Here is a 21,557-nt window from a genome sequence, read left to right as displayed (position 1 = left end):
AAGGGCCCTCTCTGCTGATCTCAACACCTGAGAGGATCTGTAGGGAAGGAGGGGGTCTTTCAGATATTGGGACCTAAGTTGTTTAGGGCTTTAAACACTAACTGAGCACCTTGAACTGGGCCCGGAAACGAACTGGCAACCAATGCAGCTGGTTTAAAAGAGGGATTATTTGAGTTCTAAAAGGAACCCTCACCAGTAATGTGACTACTGCATTTTGGTCCAGTTGAAGTTTCTGAGTTTTCTTCAAGGGCAGCCCCATGTAGAGCACATTGCAATAATCCAGTCTGGAAGTTACCAAAGCATGGAGCACTGTGGCCAAGTCTTCTCTACCCAAAAGGTACCAAAGCTGGTGAACCAGCCAGAGCTAGAAAAAGGCACTCCTAGCCACTGAGGCCACTTGAACCTCCAGTGATAGTGTTGGATCAAGGAGTATCCCCAGGCTGCAAACCTGCTTCTTCAAGGAAAGAGCAACCCCATCCAGAACAGTCGTCTTCCCACCTCCTGGGCGTGAGGACCCCCAACACATAACACCTCTGTCTTTCAAGGATCTTCAGCTTCAATTTATTGGTTTGATTGTAAGCTCTTCAGGGCAGGGACCTATCTTCTTAATAGGCACATAAGGGTGGAATATAACTACTGGTTGTTTTCTTATGTTGTATATGCTTTAATGTAATGGCACAGTACATGTATAAGTTGTTGTCAAATAAATGTGTTATCAATCCTTATCATCATTGTCATGTTGAAGATGGTGTTCTCACCATTGAGCTCCATGGCGCTACCCTCCTAGAACTAAATGTCACTAGCCACCACTGTTCTAGAGGTAGTTCTCAGGTCACCACACTGGAAAATCTTGAAACTTGTGTCAAACGCCAATCTGATCAGAAATAGGCAGCTGTCAGAGAAAAATTCATTCCATAGTATTCACTTCAACTAAAACAGATGCATGTGTTACAACCTTTGCATGTTATCCTTGCTTTGCTTTGCCTTCCCTTTTTTCTTTTCCCTCTGCCTCTGTGGACTTCTTTCTTTTACTGTCAGCTTTTAGACTGTAATCTCCTTGAGGCAAAGATCTATACGTTTCACTTACTCATTTATTTCCAAAATGTATGTATCACTTTCTACCAAAAGCACTCAAAGTGGTGGACATTGACAAAACAATTTTTAATTATTGTAAACACCTTGCACATTGAGCGTGCATTTGAATATTCAAGGATCCTGGAGGTGAAATCATTTGGCAAAACAAACGTTTTACTACAATAGTCCAGAAGGAGAGTGTGAGGTATGACATTATGATGGTTACCTGGGGCACTTCCGCGCTGCAGTTTATTGTGGATTTGGCTGTTCATGTGCGCATGTTTTACACAGCATCTACATGATGTTTTTCTCATCAAAATGCTGTCCTGTATTATTTTTCCATTTAATCGGGAGTTACCATTTCTGTGGAAAAATCTGATAAGTAAAAAAAAAAAAGAACCCAAACATGGAAATGGTACATTGGGATTAAATTGAGGGGATGGGATGGCATTTCAGTGAAGATGTCAGTGTGTGGGTGCTGCAAACAACTTGCATGCATGAGCAGCAGTGAGTGTGGAAGAGCACTATGTAATCGTCATTTTCTCATACCTCGCATGATTTCACAGTCGGATGCTTGCATATTATTTATGAGAGAATATTGGACAATATGTGGCATTCTGGCACTCTCTACTGGATGTCTTGGAAATTGCCATGGAATGGGCCTTTTTATCGGTCTCTCCTTATAGTGCTTGGCTGCACAGGCGGTTTTCACAGGACTTTCTGAAATTTATTTTACATTTTGATTACTGAGTTTCTACTCCACCTTCCTTTAATGTTAAAATCAAGTCAGCTTTCTTTTTAATTAGGTATAATAAACACATATCAAAGAATAAAAACATAATTAGATACATTTTAAAGGCATTTCTTAGCATTTCAACACACAGTGACAAAAAGACAGAACCCATGATGGACTTTGGAGATAGAATCAGGCTTAACTCTCAACAATTTTATTTTCAGTGGCTGAGAACAGTCTTAAATGTACACTCCCCCATTTTCATACAAGTGCTTGGTTTTTATTCATTCCTATGGGGTAAAATAAAACACAAGCATTCAGATACACTGTTGGAGTGAGAGCAAAATATGCCTTGACCCTCAGTGGCCTGACCCAGGGATCCCATTTGGGAGGCATGACCCTTTACACAGATATCTCCCCGTTATGGCAGATATGTTGCAGTACATAGTAAAATAAGCCACTAATTAAAAACATGGAAACACTCCCCCAGCAGTACTTGAAACTAGGCATATCCATCAGATATATTTCCAGTGAAATAGTTTAAATCAAGCCTTAATTTGCCTGTAGAAGTTCAAGAGTGATTGACATTTGTGAAGTTCCCTGAAGGGGGCTCTTCCCTAGGACCAGAGTAATGACCAAGAAGGCTTCATGGACACATGAAGCAGGGTAACCTTTATGAGCAACCAAGGGTGCTCTCTTAGAGGAAGGGCTATAGCTCAGCGGTGAAGCATCTGCTTTGCATACAGGAGGCCCCTGGTTCAATTCCCAGCATCCTCAGGTAGGGTTGGGAATGTCCCACGTCTGAAACGCTGGAACATCCCTGCCATAGAGAATAATAACTGGCTAGATGGACCAATGACCTGACCTAGCATAGAGCAGCTTCTTACGTTCCTATATTCTTAACATCAGTGTGCACCATGTTTAGACAACAAAGGGAGGCCTCCTCAGCAATTGCCTTACAGTGGCAGAACCGCACGGGCATTCTACGAAGAGTAAAATTGAGATTTGGTTTAGAAGTCCTTTACAGGCATTTTTTCTTTGAATCTCCTTTGCACTACTTTTGGAGGTTGATAGGTTGAATATTCATAATGCAAGCCAGAATTGAGGCAAGATAAACCCTAAGATCTAAAATCTTTCTGTTTGGGATGGCGTTTGGTGATGGTGGGGGCCATGCTTAGAAAATCTGACAAAGGTTGAGGAATGTGAATCTATTAGCCTTTTAATAAATTTGAATGCAATTTTTGAAAATATCTGTCTAATCAATTCTTATCCACTTTGAAGTCCTCAGGTAAGGATCATCATTAAATGTATATTCAAATATATGTAACTGAAGGAAATAAAAAGCTGATTGCTTTACAAGATGTTCTTGCCCTCCCGCCAATTGACTTACATATCTTCTTTGTTTCTAGGGCTAATCACAATTAAAGAGTCTCACGATATAGAAGCCAGGCTTAATGAAGTAGAGAAGCTTCTCAAGAACATTATAAATATGCCTTGGAAGGTAAGTGGACCAGATGCTAAGCCTCACTGAAGAAAATTGGGGCTGTCGCCTCATAGCTTACACTCTTAACAGCTATGCTGCATTAGCTCTCTGCTCTCAACTTCTTTACCATTTCCTTGTTGGTTTCTGGGCTTGTGATTCTTTACCTTTCTATATTAAATAAATCCCTCCTTTCATTCAATTTTATCCATTCTTAAAGATCATTGAAATCTGTAAAAGGTAATATGTGTTAATGATTTTATTTTCATTTATAACTCAGCCCATTCAACTGCCTGGATTGGGGAAGGGCTGTAGCTCAGTGGCAGGGCACCTACATTGCATGCAGACGGTCCCAGGTTAGTCCCCAGCATCTCTGTGCAGGGCCGGGAACGTTCCCTGTCTGCAACCCTGGAGAGCCACTGCAATGTAGACAGTACTGAGCTAGCTGGACCAATGGCCTGGCTTGGTTTAAAACAGTTTTCGTTGTACTATAATGAACTATATCTCTTACGGCACTCAGAAGTAAGTCTCCCTGAGTTCAATGGGACTTACTTCCAGGTAAGTGGATATGGGATTGCAGCTGTAAACATCTCCATCCCCTTTGCAACTTTTGCATTTTGAGAAAATGAATTTAATTTTAAAAACACACATCTTCACCTTTGGGAGGAAGGTTGAGTCACACGCAGCCTGGAGAGCAAGTCCCATTCTAGTTGCGGCCTCGCTCTGGATGACAAAATGATTGTCATCTTCTTGCCTGCAGGAGGCAGCACTAGTCAGACAGATCCTGTCCCCGACGAGGCCAGAGAGACTAAGCATAAGGGGGCTCCTTGCTCACTCCACTGGCCAACTCCCTCAGCCCTGAAAACCCCCACTCCCCCCGCTGACCACCAGGACACCCCACTCCTCTCATCAACCCCTACCCCCTCAGGCACCCCCACTCCCCTTGCCAACCTGCTTGCCTCACCTGCTCCTTTGCTGCCGCTGCCCTGGACAAACATTGCCATTGTGTTGCACAGCTAGGCTGCAGATCGCCCTAGGCTGCCACCCACCCAGGCTGCCGTCGCCTGCACCACCACCTCCCCTGCCGCCTTGCCTGCATGCTGAGGCGGGCGGTACAAGCGGTGTGCAGGTGGGGGAAAGCATTCACGTTACAATTTGCAGTGCTATCTGTCTGTGGCACCGTGAACTGCAGGGTGGTGCTTACATTTTTATTTAGATACAAAAACAAGAACACATCATTGTGAGCCACTTAGAGAAATGCCAGATGTGTTGTTTAGAGCTTCTGTCTCTTACTTTCATAATTTGAGGTTGCCCCAAATGACAGGGTGGAAACAATGCACCACTGAACATAGACAGCTGCTTTACACCATCAGACCATTGGTCCATCTAGATCAGTATTGTTTTATACACTGACTAGCAATAGCTCTCCAGGATTCCAGGCAGAAATTCCCTTTTCAGTGTCATGTGGAGATGCCAAGGATTGAACCTGGGACCTTCTGCATGGAAAGCATGTGGTCTACCACTGAGCAACACTACCTCCAGTTCTTTTGATCAGTTGCATAAGCATGTCTCACAGCCCCAGTGTTACCAAGTGGGTGCAGTGGTTTGTGCTTCAACCATAGCTTTGCTGAGGAAATGGGTGAAGCCAAGTTTTATGACACTGATGACTGGAAAAGGCAACAGTCACCAGGTCTGTTGGTGGTTTCTGGCATTTAGCAGTCGATTTAGTGGAGCTTTGAATGCTAGAGTCAGTTGTTGTGACTCAGTGATTGCTAGCAGTCAGTAAAGCTCTCCTACCCCGTTATGGGACTGCTGTATTTATTTCAGTGGAGTGAGCTGTGATCCACATGTGCATTTATTTGCACATTTGGATTGGCTTCCTCTGTTGGAATACAGGGATACCTACCAACACAGAGAACTCTGGATTAGGGCAACTGGCTATAACATTACAATCCAATAGACACAGACTTCAAACAAAATCCCATTGAATATATTGGTATTTACTTCTGAGTAAACAGGCATAGAATCGTGCTTCATGCTGATGTTTGTTCTCATGATAATACGAATAATTGCATGGGCTGCCATGTACAAATGACCATTGCAATCAGTACCACTGAAATTTCACAGATATGGCTGTGTGTTATGTTTTTCTACTAGTGGTTGCTCTGTGTGCATTCAGCATAGGAGGATTCCCTCCCCCTTTTTGTAAGCACTAAGAGAAACACAAAAACAAGCAAATGCTGAGAAATGTTGTATATCTGCAGCTGACACAGGAGCAGGGTTGTCATAGGAATTGTGCATATGGTCCACTCTCAGCAAAAAATACGCGACCCCATAAAAGGGAGTGCAGAACCACCACAGCATGCAATAAATTATCAACATGTGCCACTCACACCTTACCTTCCTTGTGTAGATTCTTTCCCAGAATGCTTCTCTTTTCAGCTGAACTCCAAGAAGTGTGCTCAGCTGAGTGAAAAGTATTTGGAGAGAGTGGGGGCATGGAGGTAAGTGGCAGGCACAGAGAGGATTCAGGCGCTTTACCTACATGCTACTTTTGTTGTTAAAATCATTCCCCCACTTTCTGTGTGATTTGGGCAATTTTATGTTTAAAGACACAGAACTGCCATTGTTGTGTCTAGTGCAGCCTTTCCCAACCAGCGTGCCTCCAGATGTTGTTGGACCACAATTCCCATCTTTCCTGACCATTGGCAATGCTGGCTGAGGCTGATGGGAGTTGTAGTCCAACAACATCTGGAGGCACACTGGTTGGGAAAGGCTGGTCTAGTGGATCCTCAAATCTGCAGTCCCAAGTGTACGACTTGCTGGTAAGTAAATGTTTAGGCTGAGCTGGCCCTGAGAATTAACTGTTTTTTTCTTTCCCTACTCCTGTAATTATAATTCTTTCTTTGATCCTTTTTTTCCAGTACTCTAGATCTGAAGTTGTCCTCACCTTCTTCGAAAGATCTCCTTTAGATCAGGTGTTAAAAAATGACAACGTCCATAAAATTCAACCAAGCTTTCAAAGTCCAGTTAAAATATCTGGTAAGATCTATCAACTTGCTACAGCCCAGGCCACAATAGTTAATATGATTGTTTTTCCTCTCATCTGTATGGTTCAAAAGAAAGTTGCTTTCACTCTTCTTACCCTAAGGCTTTTCAAAGGATTTCATTCCGAAAAATGTGAATTACTTCATTGTTTTCCACTGTCGTCTAATTTTCTTTGAACCTGGATACTGTTTGAGACATTATGCTTGACTAGATGGACCACTGACCTAGACTACTGTGAAAATTCTTAAGTAGCCTCTTCAGTAGGTATGATCTAAAGTGGTTCGTGTAATCAAGTTTTCTATGCTGGTCTTGGGGCAAATAATAGATGATCAGGATAGTCGCATAAGGAACTGAACACATGTTTGAGTAGCAACAGTTCTTTCTACCACTGTCAAATTTTCCTGAATTTAGTTAGGTGCTGCCAAGCCTCTGTTTCAGGAATACCTGAATACCTGGGCCTGTCCAGCAGGCCCAGTCAGCATGGCCAACTGTGAGGCCAATTGTGAGGGATGATGGGTGCTGTAGTCCAATAACCTCTATTAGGCACCATGTTGACTTTCCATGCTCTATATAATGGCTGTGTTTGGGTATCATACTAAAGCATGGCTTAGCACAATGTGAACAAGCCTTGTCCTGGTCTCACTTGCGCCCCTCCTCCCCTCTCCTCACATGGCTGCGAGAAGGATTTCAGAAGCTTTTGCTTTTAGTTAAAACGTGGTTTGGTGTATTGTCTGGTATGACAAACTCTGGTTAAGACTAACTATGTTTGTTTAAACTATGGCTTGTTTAAACTAACCATTGCTAATGTTAGCCACAGTTCCTGGTTCAGACTGCACAGGAATCCATGTGTAACTAAAAGCAGAAGCAAAGGATTCTGAACTCCTCCATTTGGCTGCATGGGAGGAGAGGGGAGGGGCTGTGTGCGTGCAAGCCCTGAAAGAGGCTAGGCTCGTTCATGTAATGTGAAACCATCCAAATGCCGCCAATATGAACATTTCTGTAATGAATGCCAGCATTTTATGTCTTGCTCTTCAGTAATAATTTACTTTTCCCAACCTTGTTCAGTCACAACCCTTGAAAATCCCTCTTCATCCAATACCATATTGTTGTAAAGAACACGATTCTATTGAAGTTAATGGAATGTTCAAGAGAGTTAAGAAAGGTTAACCCTAACTATATTATTTGTATAAATAGAAAATTGTTCCCTTTCTCAGCATCAGTTGCATTGAGCCACAGAAATGAACAAACCTTGAGTAGTGCAGTTTTCACCCTGATCAGCCAATGTGCCTAAACATTGGACCTTTACACCCTGTCTGCAAAGCAAATTCTTCAATAAATGCCTGCTTTATTAAAGCAAAAGGCAATTGCCCCACAACATGCCAGAAATGGTACCTTATCTCAGGTGATATCTTTGATCGGGTTCATTTATTAAATTCTGAACATCTCTGCAACAGTCCACACAATAGCAACAACAACAACAAACAAACAACAGTTGCAAGGTACATTTCCCTTGCAATTTTGCTCCTGGCAAAAACAGACTAGGCACTTGGTAATCCATCTAAGGATGGATTTTTCTTTAGGATAAGCTCAGGGATTCTCATCAGATTTAAAATTTAGAGGCAATCACTTCACTATATTTTCCATTTTAAGAGCACACAGCATATTGCAGACTGCAGTGGACCAATCCGAACTTGGCCTCACAGGTTGTCTACACAGAAATGTATGAGTAGACATTGAATTAGTCCTGTGGAATTCCTTGTCCATAGAGGTTCAGCAGAAGTGATCTCTGCTTATTTTTAGATGTCTTCTAAAAGCCTTCTACTCAGACAGGCCTTTCAAATCTGAGATTCTTTGCCAATCAGCTCTTGCTGATATGTTTGATGTTTTTGTTGTAATAGTGGCTTGTGTTCAACGTAGTGCTAAGACAAATGTTACATTAGTGCAAGGATTTCTTCTTGAGCAATTAAGTTTTCTCTCCCTCTCCTCCCCTTGCACACCCCCTAAACCTGTTCTGAGGGGTTCCCCCAACCCTCCGGAGCAGATTTGAGGACAGCACAGGATGCGCTGGGGGGGGGGGGAAATCCCATTGTGTTAGTGCTAATCCTTGCACTAGTGCAATACTCAATTGAATACTGCCCAGTGTGTTTTTAATCTGTATACTACCTAGTGGCATTTTATATGAAAGCGTGGTTTATAAATATTTTAAATAAAATAAATTGTGGCCAATTCTCTGTGGGCCATTTTTGACGGATGGGTGGGGCCACCCACCTATCACCTGGGCTCCTACTGGGAGGAAGGGCAGGATAGAAATGTAATTAATTAAATAAATAAATCACCTGATGTCATATGACTTGAGGTTGATCTGACCCCTGCAGAGAGCCGCATGGCTTGTATTCAGTCCCAGATTTAGACAGTGACCAATGCAAGTTGGACTTACAAAAGAACAATCAGGAGCTGTAGAGCGTACTCTCGATTTTTCATTTCCAAACATGGCTTGCATTCAGTGCTGTTTGAATTTGGCGCCGAATGCAAGCCGCACTGTTTTTGGCAGACACTGGACCCACTCTGGAGCTCCTACCTTATTGGAGCAAAGTGCAGTAGAGTTTAGTGTTGTGGTTGTGTCTGAAATCTGAAAATAGCTGTTAGGATTTTAGGTAGAGAAATGTTAGCAATGTGCTCGGGTCCCCCTGTGTGTTCTGAGACAGGCTGTTGTGTACAAACTGTCCTCTATGGTTCCCTGTCACCAGCATTCCCCTTTGCGAGCTCTAAATGTCCATGACATGAATCCAGAGGGACGTAGAACCCCAAGGCGTATGTCCTACCAGCTGAGTTATATAGTCTCCTTGTATGGAGTTTCTAATACTGGTGGTGGCTGGCCCAGAGTGAGAGAGGGTACAAACTGCTACTTCAGTCTACCACTCCTCCCCTTCTCCATTTACTGATTGAGGCAAGGCCATAGTAGATAGTTGGATTTAGATTCAAAGCCCTGTTTAAGCATGAACCTGAGTGACTTTGTGCTGCTCACCATCTCCTTCAATCTAATTTACCTCAGAGGGTTGTTATGAGGATAACATTTGATTGAGAAGATGGAGAGAGAATAGCATACCATGCCCTGAGCTCCTTGCCAGAAGGAGATAATATAAGTAAATACATTCTCATTTTTAGATTGGTTATCTGTATATGTTTTCAGTCGTACTCAAGCCATTCATATCAATGAGATTATACTTTTTATGGTATGTGTGTGTGCAGAGCCAGCCTTCCAACTGGACAGCGTGAGCCCCTTGTATCAGGTGGCTGAACAGGAGGGTGGTGGATCAGTGTCCTCCCAGCCCTTCTGCAGTTGCATCTGCCTGCAGGACCACCCATCGCCATCATTTCACTTGCTTGTTGGTGCTGCTGGCCACCCCCCCATCTGCTGTCTGGTGGCTGGCAGCACTCCAACAGACCCCTTCAGGTTGCCCATGCCACACTGGGGAAGTGTCCTTCCTCAGAATGGGGTGCTGTGGGCAAGCTGACCCCCCAAAGTGCCTGTTTAAAGTTTCACAGTTTACTATTGTTAAGCTTTAAACAGTATTTACCACCATTGCCAAGTGGTGGTGGTGCAGGTGCTCTCTGAGCCCACCTCACCAACAATGCCTCACTCTTAGGAAGGACATGAAAGCAAGATGTTGTAGGGCAAAATGACCCCTAGGAATGCCTATGTTGCTGCCGCTAATGCATAAGCAAAAACTATTTCAAGCAGGATTCAGAAAGAGGTAGAGGAGGAGAAAGTGGCAGAGGTAGCTTCATTGGCAGATCTGTCTACTTCTGGCACTACACTGTCTTACGCTGACCATGTTGTGTGTTCCCTCTCCATCTCTACATGCAACTAACTGAAGCCCCATTCAGAATCTTGCAAGGTAAAATTACCCAGTGGTTTGGGTTTTTTGTTTTGCTATAGCAAGTCACATTAAAGTTAACTGCTAAGGTAGTATTTAACCTTGGAAGAGAAAAGCTGTAGTCTCGAAGACAATGGGAGAAAAGAAAAAATAAGTATTCTGGTTGCATTTCACATTGGATCTGCTGCAGTTTTGTTGGCTACTTGTTATCATCAAAAGAAGACTGGAAAGCTGGGGTGGGATGGGGGGAGAAGAGACATATTTTGTATACAGTGAAGAAAAGTCTGTTGCCAAAAGGGTTCCTCTTCAGATGAAAGAGGAAGAAAGGCTTACCAGATGGTAACAAGTCTGAGTCTTGAGTTTACATCTCTGCCTGCAATACAGTCTCTTTTTTGCGGAAGGTGAGTCATACTTTAAGTGCACTTTGTGATGGGGTAGAAGGAGGCAACAGAGACGGAATTGATATAAAACTTAACAATAAATGTGTTTTGCTAAACTCAGAATGAGCAGAAGAGAATTATCCTCTTGCTTTAGTGTTATGTCTGCATGAAGATAATGAGAATATATTTAAAACCAAAAATAACAGAAGTTTAGTTACATCTTGCACAGTCAGGTTAGTCTGAAATCTTGGAGTTCCTAGATTAATTTCTTTTTTTGCTTTAAAATGCTCTACCTTATTAGAGAAAATCTCCATCATTTTAGCACAAAACGCTGGCATGTAAGGTACAAAGACCTTTCATTATTTCCCCCTCTGTCTTTTCCACTGAAAATCTGTTACTGAAGGCTGTCATTGCTTGACAAAATTCCATTCAAGACAAACAGAATTTCAACTTCCCACGCTAATTGAATACTGAGAAGTTTGCAAACCCTGTCTTAACTGTTTCTGTCACAGTATGAGTGAACCAGTAGGAATCAGAAGTACTGTAAAATGTATCTTGTTACACATATGCACCCTGCCATGCACTTCTGTTCTCCCCAACCTGTCCCTTTTAAGATTTTTTAGTCTCCCCAGTCCTCCATCATCTGTAAATGAAGGAGTTGCGTCCAAGAGCTGAGGAAAGGCTGCTATTCTGCACCTCAATTGCCCATCTCCGGCCTATTGCCACCACGATGACCCATCTCTGGCCCATCGCCACCTTGATTGTTTCAGTTCCTATCCCCTGGACCTTCTCCTGGCTACATGGCTGCCTTGTGATTGGCTGGGCAGTGCCACCTGTCAGTCAGGACCCACCAGGGTCAAAACTCTTAAAAGTGGACTGTTGCTATACAGTCCTTTGTCCCTCAGCATCCCTCAACTGACCATCTATGCTGCTATACGTGAGAAGACCAGAAACTTATTTGTAAGTTGCTATAATAGGATAGACTTGAACTAAAAGGTTCTTTTTGTTATTTTCTTGAATCAACATTCTGCCTGTTCCATTTGTCACAGTCAGCCCACAGAGTGGTGGTGGTGGGGGAATTAGGGATGTGGCCCCACTGGCCACATCCATTTCCCTCCCCCTGGCCAAACTGCTTTCTTTTCTTCTCACCTTACACAGACCAAATTAGCACATTCGTTAGGGCAGTGGGGAGAGCAAAATGAGCCAACTTCTCAAAAGGCTGTCAAGAGCAGTCTAGACAGAGAGCAATCTCCATAACAAGGAAAGGTGCTTATCCTAAGCCTCACAGGGCTGGAATCCTGAGGAGACAGAACCAAAGGTTGACCTCATCTAAAACATCTCATCCATACCAATGCTTTGTCAGGCGTGTGTTACTTTTGATTTTAGGGAGGGAAATACACTGTGCCAGTTCCTGTGTTGGTGTAGCTTTCCGTAGAGAAGCATGTAGTTTTCAGCAGCTCCACTGGCCAGGCCGTTTGTGAGACAGTGGGTCTGTCAGGTGGCACATTAACATGTGTAAGGATTTAGCTAGGAGAGCAATGTGTGCCATAGGCACACTTTCAGGGGAGAGGCCCTCCTCCTTTCCTCCCTTGGCTGAGCCAGGAAGTAGTTTGGGTTAGTGTTAGTACTGAGGTGAAGGGGAGAACTAAAAACACAGAGAGTGGTTTGCCTACTCGCTGTGTGTGAATCCCAACCTGTGGCTAGGAAGACTACCCTGGAAGCCTGATGGGGAAACAAGATCTGTTATGTTAATGCTGTGAACCCCTCCATCTTAAACTCAGGTTGTGTATATGTGTAAGTAAACCATATATCATAAAGAAACCACAGTCTCCACTGACCTTCATTCCAAGGAAACCAAACGCTGGGTAAACTCATGAACCTCTGGAAGTCTCTCACTACTCGGAGATCGGGGTGCACGCAACAATATGTTTCCGCAACACTGGAAAGGCAATTGTAATTGAAATAATAAATAATATATGAACTGGGCCGATGTGTAACCTGTGGGGATGGAACCTCGACTCATTGGTACAATGGCAAGAATGGTTTGCTCACAGCCCTGTTTGAGCCCACATTGGCTGCAGTTTTCAGTTTACTTGAATTGTTCTGCCAGAGGCTCTGCTGTTTTTGTGACAGCCTCTTGCTGCTTCTCATCATGTGCTGGGTAAAACCCAGACTAACTTTTCTCACACCATTGCAACTGATGCTTTTTGAGAGAGATGGCGATGGCATCTGAGTGGTGCAATTAGGTAATTTTAGTCCCTGGACTTCTTGGTCTTATTGGGAGGCAAGGCTCTTTAGATTACTTCATTTATTTTAACCGTGCTAAGGCAGCCCTCCTGCATTTGCCCGCCCAGCCCGCTCATTCTGTTTAATAAGGCCTGGACTTCTGCCCCAAAGTCCTACCCTAACAGCACCACTGTGGCATCTGAAAAGCCAATCCAGGCTCAGTTCAATCTATGGCAGGGAGTGCTGAGCAGCTTTCACTGGCCTCATCTCAGCCTGCAATGGCATGAGATGACTAAAATCCTTGCCTGACACAGGCTCCAATTATTGTTGCATTAAGTGTTTTCTTAGTTCAATGTGGTTTGTGTGTGACTCAGTGGCATTTCACAGCCCTTTTAAAATGAGTCAAACAGTTACACAGGGTAACAAAAAGCCATGACAAAGAAAAAGTTCTGCTGTTTAACTTGATTTAGAGGTAGCGGTGGAGTTCAAGTGTACTGAAGGAAATAATTGGATGTGTTTTTTCCATCTTTCCCTTACAGTTTCTTGAAGGATACTTACAACACTGTTGTATTACAGTCTGGAGGTTATGTTAAGAAAACTGTTAGAAAAGACCATATGATGCTTTTTCTTGGAAAATAATTGGAATTTGTCAGTCATTTCTAAAGAGGCTCTTTATCCAAGAGATGACCTGCAAATTTCCTTTAGCTAAGGCTTAATCCATGAAGCAGAAATGCTTACAAGACAAATGTATCCCTGTGCTCCTTTGGGGTAAAAAAATGCTGTCTCCTTTCACTCAAGGTATTCGATTTGTAAATTCATTTGTTGGATAAGCACTAAGCACAAAGCTTTTTCTACCTTTCTGGAATTAGTCCTTATATTTTGATGTTTCATCTTTTCCTTCCTTTTTTTCTACAGAAATCATGAGATCTAATGGATTTTGTTTAGCCAACACTGAAACAATAGTTATTGATCATAGTATACCAAATGGGAAAGAAAAACACCTAGATGTCGATTCAGCAGAACATTTGTAAGTATCCATGATTGTTGAATGCATGTATCCATCTCTATACAAAAACGCCAGTTGCCAACATTTTAATTGTGTCATGCTGCAGGTGATCAAGAATCAAAATGCTAGGAGAAACTGGTTTGGGAGGAGGAAGATTAAATATATTGCCTCTTTTAGTTATTTTATTTTTCATGCCCCACTTCAAAAAAGATCTTACTTTGGGGTGAGAGATTACAGGAGGGTAATATGTTTCCTTACTACCAAGATTGGTGTGATCTGGGAGAAAAGTGAAGAGGACGTGCAAGTGTGGGAACTAACTTTGAGGTGGAAGATGACAGGGAGAGGGCAATGTCTTTTTCCATGCTACCACAAGTGGGATAATCTGTGGGAATGCATAGGTATGGGGGAGGAGTTGAGTGGAGGCAGACATTTGGGAGGAAGATCGAAGTAGAGGTAGGGCAGATGGTGAGAGGAGACAGCCTGGGCCAAGGAATGATGGGAAAGGACTGGATTTTCATTTTTTTCTGTCAGATACCACCTCCCACAAACTGACATACACCTTTACTTTCTTAAATATAATTTCAGTACACGTCCCAGTGACAGTGCCCTGAGATACCTATCTCAACACCTGTACCACTGTAACACAGTGGAATTGAGCACCTAAAATCTAGAATTCATCTGGGCATTCATAAGAAGTGAAGATTTACGAACAATAAATCATTTGAATGTCTGAATCTCCTATATAAATTAACAGACAAAAATGTGACTTGTGGATCTCAGCATTTTCCATTATAATATATGACAGGGAGATGTCACTGATGGAATGTATCACTCCACGACAGAAACACTCATGTAGCCTTTCAAAATCTGGTGAATATCAGCACAACTCCTCCCTTGCAGCAATGCAGACCAATTTTGTAAACAAGTTTTCTTTTCTCTTTGAATGTATACCTAAATTATGAACTCTCCCTCCATTGCTCTGGATTGCATATTGAACCTAGTGCTTTTTTTAAAAAATAAAAGCAATAGCACTAATGAGTGGGCTATCCATCCACCCCCCAATCCCCCACTAACAGAGCTACCATGAATAGGGAGTGTGGATATTGTGTTACTAATGCTGAATCAGAGCTAGCATTAGCATTGTGCTGAAAACAATATTTTTGCCTGCAAATATTTTTGCAGTCCACAGAGACTGTTATAATAATAGAAGCTTGTGCCAGAAGAAGAGTACAGATAGCAACCAAATCAAACTGTAAAATACAGCTTTCATAGGCAGCTCTGTTGACAGTCTGAATTTCATTGCAGAAGGTCCCTGGGAAATTCTAATCTGGCAGATAATTGATGAGTTAACTCAAATAACTTAGCTACAAGTAACAGTATCTTTAAGTACTTAACTATTTGCAGTGTAAAAATGGAACTCTTCATACGTCAAGACAGAAGATGAAAGAAGGAGAGAAGAAGAAATTGTAAAACCAAAAACATTACAATAAAATGGATCGACAGTTGGTTGTAACGTCCTATGGCTAGTGCTAATGATTCCAGTCCTCAGATCCTTGCACACAGCAGTGGGCTGGGGGCATCAACTGTGTGCAAGAATCTCCATGAGTACTAAGTGTAATCTGAGTAGTCTGCTGTTCAGTAGGGATCTAGCAACACTCATGCAATCCCATTCCACACAACAAAGTTCTCCACTAGTATTCTTGCTTGTGTTAATTAATTCCAGATACAGAAATAAAAGTCACACACTCTGTAGAAGTTTCAGCATGGGCATGAAGTGGACAAACCTGCTTATGCACCCAGAATATATAGTTTTGCAAGATGATCAGGGGGATCAGTTTAAATGTCAGTTAAGCAGGAAGCAGGTAGATATTTCCAACATCCTTCAGAGGGAGGTGTTTCTAATTCAGTAGGTGGCAGTCTTTCCTCTTCAGTCTTTATGCGTCCCAAACATTTGATTGTTTACAGTGCTTTAGGCTTCTGGAATTTTTAATTGCTTCAGGTATATTAGTTCAGAAGGATGGCTGAGGTGGTCTAGCCACACTGTAAAGTATTTTTAGCTTAGCCACTTTTCAGAGATTCATGCCTAGCAAGATGTACTAAGAGTGAACCCTCACCCTCAAAGAAACATGACTTAAATTGGAAGGACCATGAAACTGTGATGGTAAATGGCAGAACGAGAGAGAGGCAGAGAATGCAAACACGTTCAATCCTGTTTAACTAAAATGTAAGCCTCATATAAGGGTTCAGGCAGTCCCTCAGATACCCTAGAGCTAAGTTGTTCAGGGCTTTGTAAATTAATATAAGGACCTTGAACCTGGCTCAGTGGTAGATAGGCAGCCAGTGCAGATGTTTTAAGAGTGGTGTCACATGTTGTTGGCCATGTGTCCCCATCAGCAGTCTGGCCACCGCATTTTGCCCCAGCTGAAGCTTCTGAACCAGGCCCAAGGGCAGCACCAAATAGAATGCATTGTAGTAACCTAGCCTCGAGGTTACCAATGCATGGACCACAGTGGTCAGGCTATCCCTGTCCAGGAACAGCTGTAGCTGACTTAGGAAAAGTGTGGGAGTGTGTGGCCAATATTGGCACTGGAGTTCGCTTACATGATCCATTCAGAACAAGTAAACTGCAATCCAATCTACCACATCACCATAAAAAAACTCTGTGGTGTTATGCGTATGCAGAGTAATTCAGCCATCTGAGCTGTGTGTGCTGGTGTGTGTATTCACCTAAGAAGCAGGCTTTCATTCTGCACTGTCCAATATGTGCCTAAGTATAGAGGCTTTTGGAGAAGCTGCCAAAGGCTCTCAGAGTAAAGACCTGGGCATTAGTTGCATAAATAATTATCATAGAACTTTCTAATTAAGTTCCTTTCTTCATCCCTCATACAAGCTATCATAAAATGGAGCAGCTTGACTAATTGACATAACTCTTGTTACGGTGGTAACCCATAGTGAAAAATGCTTGTTTTCAATCGGTGCAACACATCTTTCTGATTTATTGGTTGTCTAGTTTTTAGGAAGCTTTTGGTGACATGCAAAATTGTGGCCTGTGCACATTTTCAGTGTAGAGACTGAACCATTGGGGGGCTTGCTGCAACCAAGAGGTATGACTTGAGCATAATTCACATATGAAGGTCAAGGTGTGCTAGAACGTCTGGTAGAACTTCAAGCTTTTTCAGTTTATAGATCCACATAGCATGCCAGTTAATCCAAAACATTCTTTTGCTTGAGCAAAGGAATATGGAGTCTGAACAAAGGATCCTGGGGACAATAAAGAAAACTCGGTATGCCCCAATCATATCTCCCCTGTGAAAGGCTTTCCCCTGTGAACAAGCTTGTGTCTTTAGAACACTGTGATTAGGAGAACAAAACTATATATTATCCCTGGTTGGGGCCTCTTGATGCTTTACACCAAGGGATTCTTGTTTCTCTTCTTAGGAACTTAATTTCTGTCTACTTATAGTGTTCAGTTCCAGATACATTTCCCTTTGTGTATACAACAGCATGAACAAGTGTGAATTACATTAACTTCTTGTTTTATCCTATTCTAGGTTTGAAAATGTTACTGAACTTACCTCAGAGCTTGAGGGCAATGAAGACCCAGCAGCTTATGTCACCAACTTGTCATACTACCACTTGGTTCCATTTGAAACAGATATTTTGGACTAAGACTGTCAAACAAGCTTCATTGCTGACACATCAGTTGAGCATCTTTACTTGTGGTGTTCACCATCTCATAGCTTTGCATCTGTCATGCATGCTAAAGGAGTGAGATGCAAGGCAGAAAAGGGCTCGCTACATATATATGTCTGGAAGCTGATATTGCTGCTTGGTGATCATTGTGGCTCCTAGAGGCAGCTTGCAAAGATGCAGTTCCCTTCTAATGGACAAAGCGACATTCATTTTGCCAAAAGGAATGAAGCAGTGACATCCAGAGCTAAATAGACTCAAGGAAATACACAATATAACCGAATCAGCAGCTGCCACAATGTTGACAAATCATTGGCGACGGTGCAAAAACCAGCAGCGCCAGTTCTTACTGATACACAGTAAAACTTACAAAGACTATCTACATTTTTTCTCCCTCATGCTGTCTCTGATCATAATTACATTTTTAACCTTTTCCACTGAAAGGCCTCCTATGTTTGGTTTTCATTCCTTAGAATGACAACTTATAACAAGTGTCATGGTAGATTGTTCATTGAGAGATGCCTTATGTCTTGTGTGCCTACAGGAAATAAGCACATAAATTGATTGCTTTATTTAACTTATTCTAAGCCTGTAGTTTTATTTAATCATCTGAGGGCCTGTCTTTTTCACTTGAAATAATAATTTTTAATAATAATAATAAAAATAATATAGGAAGCAAGTACATTACATCCCAAGCTGGGGAAGGTGGAAGAAGTCTATAATTTTTAGACTCTGCCTGATTTTTGGAGCCTTCTGCTAGAAATGCTGTTAGAATCCCCACCTTCTAAACCAAGAAATGTTAGCAGTTCTCAGTATTAGTGTTTTCACTAGTGGGGTGCAAACCTTTGTGTAACTTAGCTCTCTAAGGCAGGGATTGGAAACTTGTGGATCACCAGATGTTGCTAGACTGCAACTCCCATCATCCCTGACAATGGCCATGGTAGGACTAATGGGAGTTGGCGCCCAACATCATCTGCAGGGAGCATGGGCTGCCTGCTCCTGCTGTAGGGGAAGGAACACGTGACATTTGCCATAAAAAGGCTGCCAAAAATGACCTACCTTTGGCGAATGATACCTATGTATAGATAGAACTACTAAGGAACACAGAGTGGAATTTCACAGCATGATGGTGCAGATCCATGTTGTAAGTAGTTCTGTCTATTATGAGCAGGGCAGGAATCATGCACCAGGGAGAGGTTGTTTTCAGTAGCAAAACTAATGGCAACTGCACCATGTGCTCCAGTCCTAAGATCCATCTCTTCTTGCATAAGGTAGTTTCATAGCATACAACACCAATTTTAGTACAGCATTCGTAGAGAATGGACAGTTTGCCCCTATCTGCTGAAACGTTCCTTTATGGCCCCCATTACTCATAATTCTTCTGCACTCAAAAACAAGTTTAGACATCCCCATGTGGATGTTATAAAGCTATGATACTCCAATAGACACATGTTCCTTCAGCCCACACCCATACAAAACTGCACTAACACGCCATAGCATTAGCCCTGCTTGTCTTCTAGGGTTGGTAGTTTGACTGAAATAGCTGCATAGCAAGCAGAGGTTTGCATGATACAGTTTCTTCCGCCCAACACACAGCAGTAACAAGGAACAGTTGCACCTGGTGAACTTCTGTGTACAGCCATTGAGGGCACAAGGGCAATCTTGAAGGTCATGATAGCTGCAGCTGAATCATCCCTTCAGATTGCCACTGGCTGGAGTAAAGAGTAAGGAGGTGGGACAGAGACTTGTTCCCTAGATTTACGGAAGGAAGTGCACTATGGATAAGAAGGAAGAACCACTTCTGCTGCAATGGTAGTGCACTCTGTTAACATGAAACATTGGATGTAATAGTAGAAGCAGGCCTTAAAGCCTTTTAATTACAGAATGGTGCTGTGTTAAGGTTGATTTTGGCTTCAGCTCATGGGATGGCAAAGTTCCCACAGCATTCACCACATATTATGACTAAATTGTTTAATAAAGGTATATCTAAACTATAGTTCTCAACTGGTTTAATAGTCATTCCCTCTCCCCAGGGAACATGAGGAATTGTTTTTCTGCAAGCAAGACTAAAGACTGCACTCGCAGCAAACTACAATCCCCAGAGGAGAGGGAAATGGCAGTTGAATTGGTATAAAACTGATACAGGTTTGTAGTGGAATTGCCAGAATTTATGACAGGAACGGGGAAAAAAGAATACATTCCAAGTTATTTTTGTTCCATTTGATTTTTTCCCTCAGCCCTGAAGAATATGGTACATCTCCCCCTTTTTCTGTGAACCTCTCAGTATTCTTTTGTATAATAATTGTAAAACAAAATTTGCTAATGTAAATAGCAATAAATTATTGAGAACCCTTTTTACAAGATGTTTCCCATATATTTTAATGAAATAAAATAATCGTTACGTGTAACACCTGGCATTGAGTGTGATTTTTAAAAGTTGCATATGAAACTGCCTAATAATATTGGCTGAGGCTGATGGGAGTTGTAGTCCAAAACCATTTTGCAGAACACCAGGTTGGGGAAGCCTGCTCCAAAGTCTCAGAGGTCTTACCTTTCCCAGCCCCTTTAAGTGCAGATGCAGAAGACTGTACCTGGGTGCTCTACCACAGATCTATGGGCCCTCACATTTATTTAAGCTGCAATATACACTGTGATGGGAGTTAAGTCCCATTGAGTTCAGTGGGACTTGCTTCTGGGTACACATGTGCAAAGGATTGTTGCGCTGTGTGTGTTTGTGTTGCTTAATTTTGTTTAAAGCAGCACCACAGCAGCAGAGTAACAGCAGATGTTGAAATGCGAGTGTGCCAGCGTGAGCGTGCGTTTACCTAAGAAAGCAGGCTTTTATCCTGCATCAGCATCACTGAAGGCTCATCCAGACGACTGTAAAATATGTGACATGATCGCTTTGTGTTTTCATTATTTTTCAGTCATCCATATGACGCCACGTGCTTTTGTGCATTTTCGCCTGGTTAAATCCGCTCCTGCAATACCGCAAATCATGCGATTTGCTTTTTTAAACCAGGAATCATCTGCTGTACCTTCAGGTGCTCGGATGCAATACCACGGACTTTACAGCTGTGGGCATTTGATGGGCGGTTCTTGGGCGGTTCCCCATATCCCTTCCCTCATTCTCAGCCAATCACATATTTCCACTGTTGCGCATGGGAAAGCCCGGGAAAAAGAAACCTATCAGAGCAATGGTGTGGTGTTGGGGGGGGGGCTGCAACTTCTACTGCACAGGTGCAACAAAGCTCATTTGCGTAGAAGCAGCCACAGCGGTTAATTTTTAGCCAGCCTGCAAACTGGGCAGCCGCTCAGGGTGAGACCTGCAATTGTGGTTGCTTGTAAACTTTTTCAAGGGAGAAAATATTTATCTTTGCCTAACCTCCACCTCCCACCCCTCACCCCCCGCATCAAATGCCCTTCTTGAACTATTGATCTTTGCTTCCAGGCATCCAGAGTCGAGGGAGAGGGAGGAGAAGAGAAATAGAGGCTTTCCTCTTGGATTACAGACACTCATGCACCCTTAGTCAATTTCGCTTTCCTGCCTGCAAGGCTACTCTCTTTGAGTCTTATCAATTTCAACCACAGCCTGCAGGTTGCGGCCTATTGCCGAAATAAAACACCAACACCATTTCTTGGGTTAAATAATGGGCCACTTTATTTAAACAGGAACAATTGAATAATGAACCTGCAGAAGGGCAAATAAAGTGCGGGAGTATTCTGGTGATCCAGGCAAAGCCTGCTTGCAGCTATTGGGCGAACAGACCCTGCCTGTGCCCGGGGTTGCCCTGTGGCAGCCCCCGGCTCCAGCCACACCCTGAGGATGTGTAGGGGGTCCAACCCGCATCACCGCCCCTCGGAGCCCTGAAACTCCGAGCGGATGAGGCACGTTGGCCCCAAAGACGGCCTGTACCCCGCCCCCGGGCCGTGTAGCCCTGAGCTGCAGGCCTCCAGACCGCCTGTCACCCCCAAAGGTGCCTAAAGGTGTCACCTAGCTGCCTTTCCCTTTAACCTTTCCCCGCACTTCTACGCCACAAAA

General features: G+C 42.9%; 1 protein-coding gene across 1 annotated transcript in view; it reads left to right on the top strand.

The window, feature by feature from the left end:
* The window catches only part of PXDC1 (PX domain containing 1), a 51,019-nt gene extending 31,104 nt beyond the window's left edge, over positions 1-19,915 (top strand). Inside the window, exons 2-5 of the mRNA XM_061590975.1 lie at positions 3,217-3,308; positions 6,212-6,329; positions 13,735-13,846; positions 17,377-19,915. Of these exons, the coding sequence (XP_061446959.1) occupies positions 3,217-3,308; positions 6,212-6,329; positions 13,735-13,846; positions 17,377-17,494 (440 nt within the window). The 3' untranslated portion in view covers positions 17,495-19,915. The remainder of the gene's footprint in view (positions 1-3,216; positions 3,309-6,211; positions 6,330-13,734; positions 13,847-17,376) is intronic.
* The last annotated feature ends 1,642 nt before the right edge of the window (positions 19,916-21,557 follow it).

Source organism: Rhineura floridana, chromosome 1 (genome assembly GCF_030035675.1).
Source record: "Rhineura floridana isolate rRhiFlo1 chromosome 1, rRhiFlo1.hap2, whole genome shotgun sequence".
In the NCBI taxonomy this organism is placed as follows: domain Eukaryota; kingdom Metazoa; phylum Chordata; class Lepidosauria; order Squamata; family Rhineuridae; genus Rhineura; species Rhineura floridana.
This window is presented reverse-complemented; position numbering and strand designations above follow the sequence as displayed.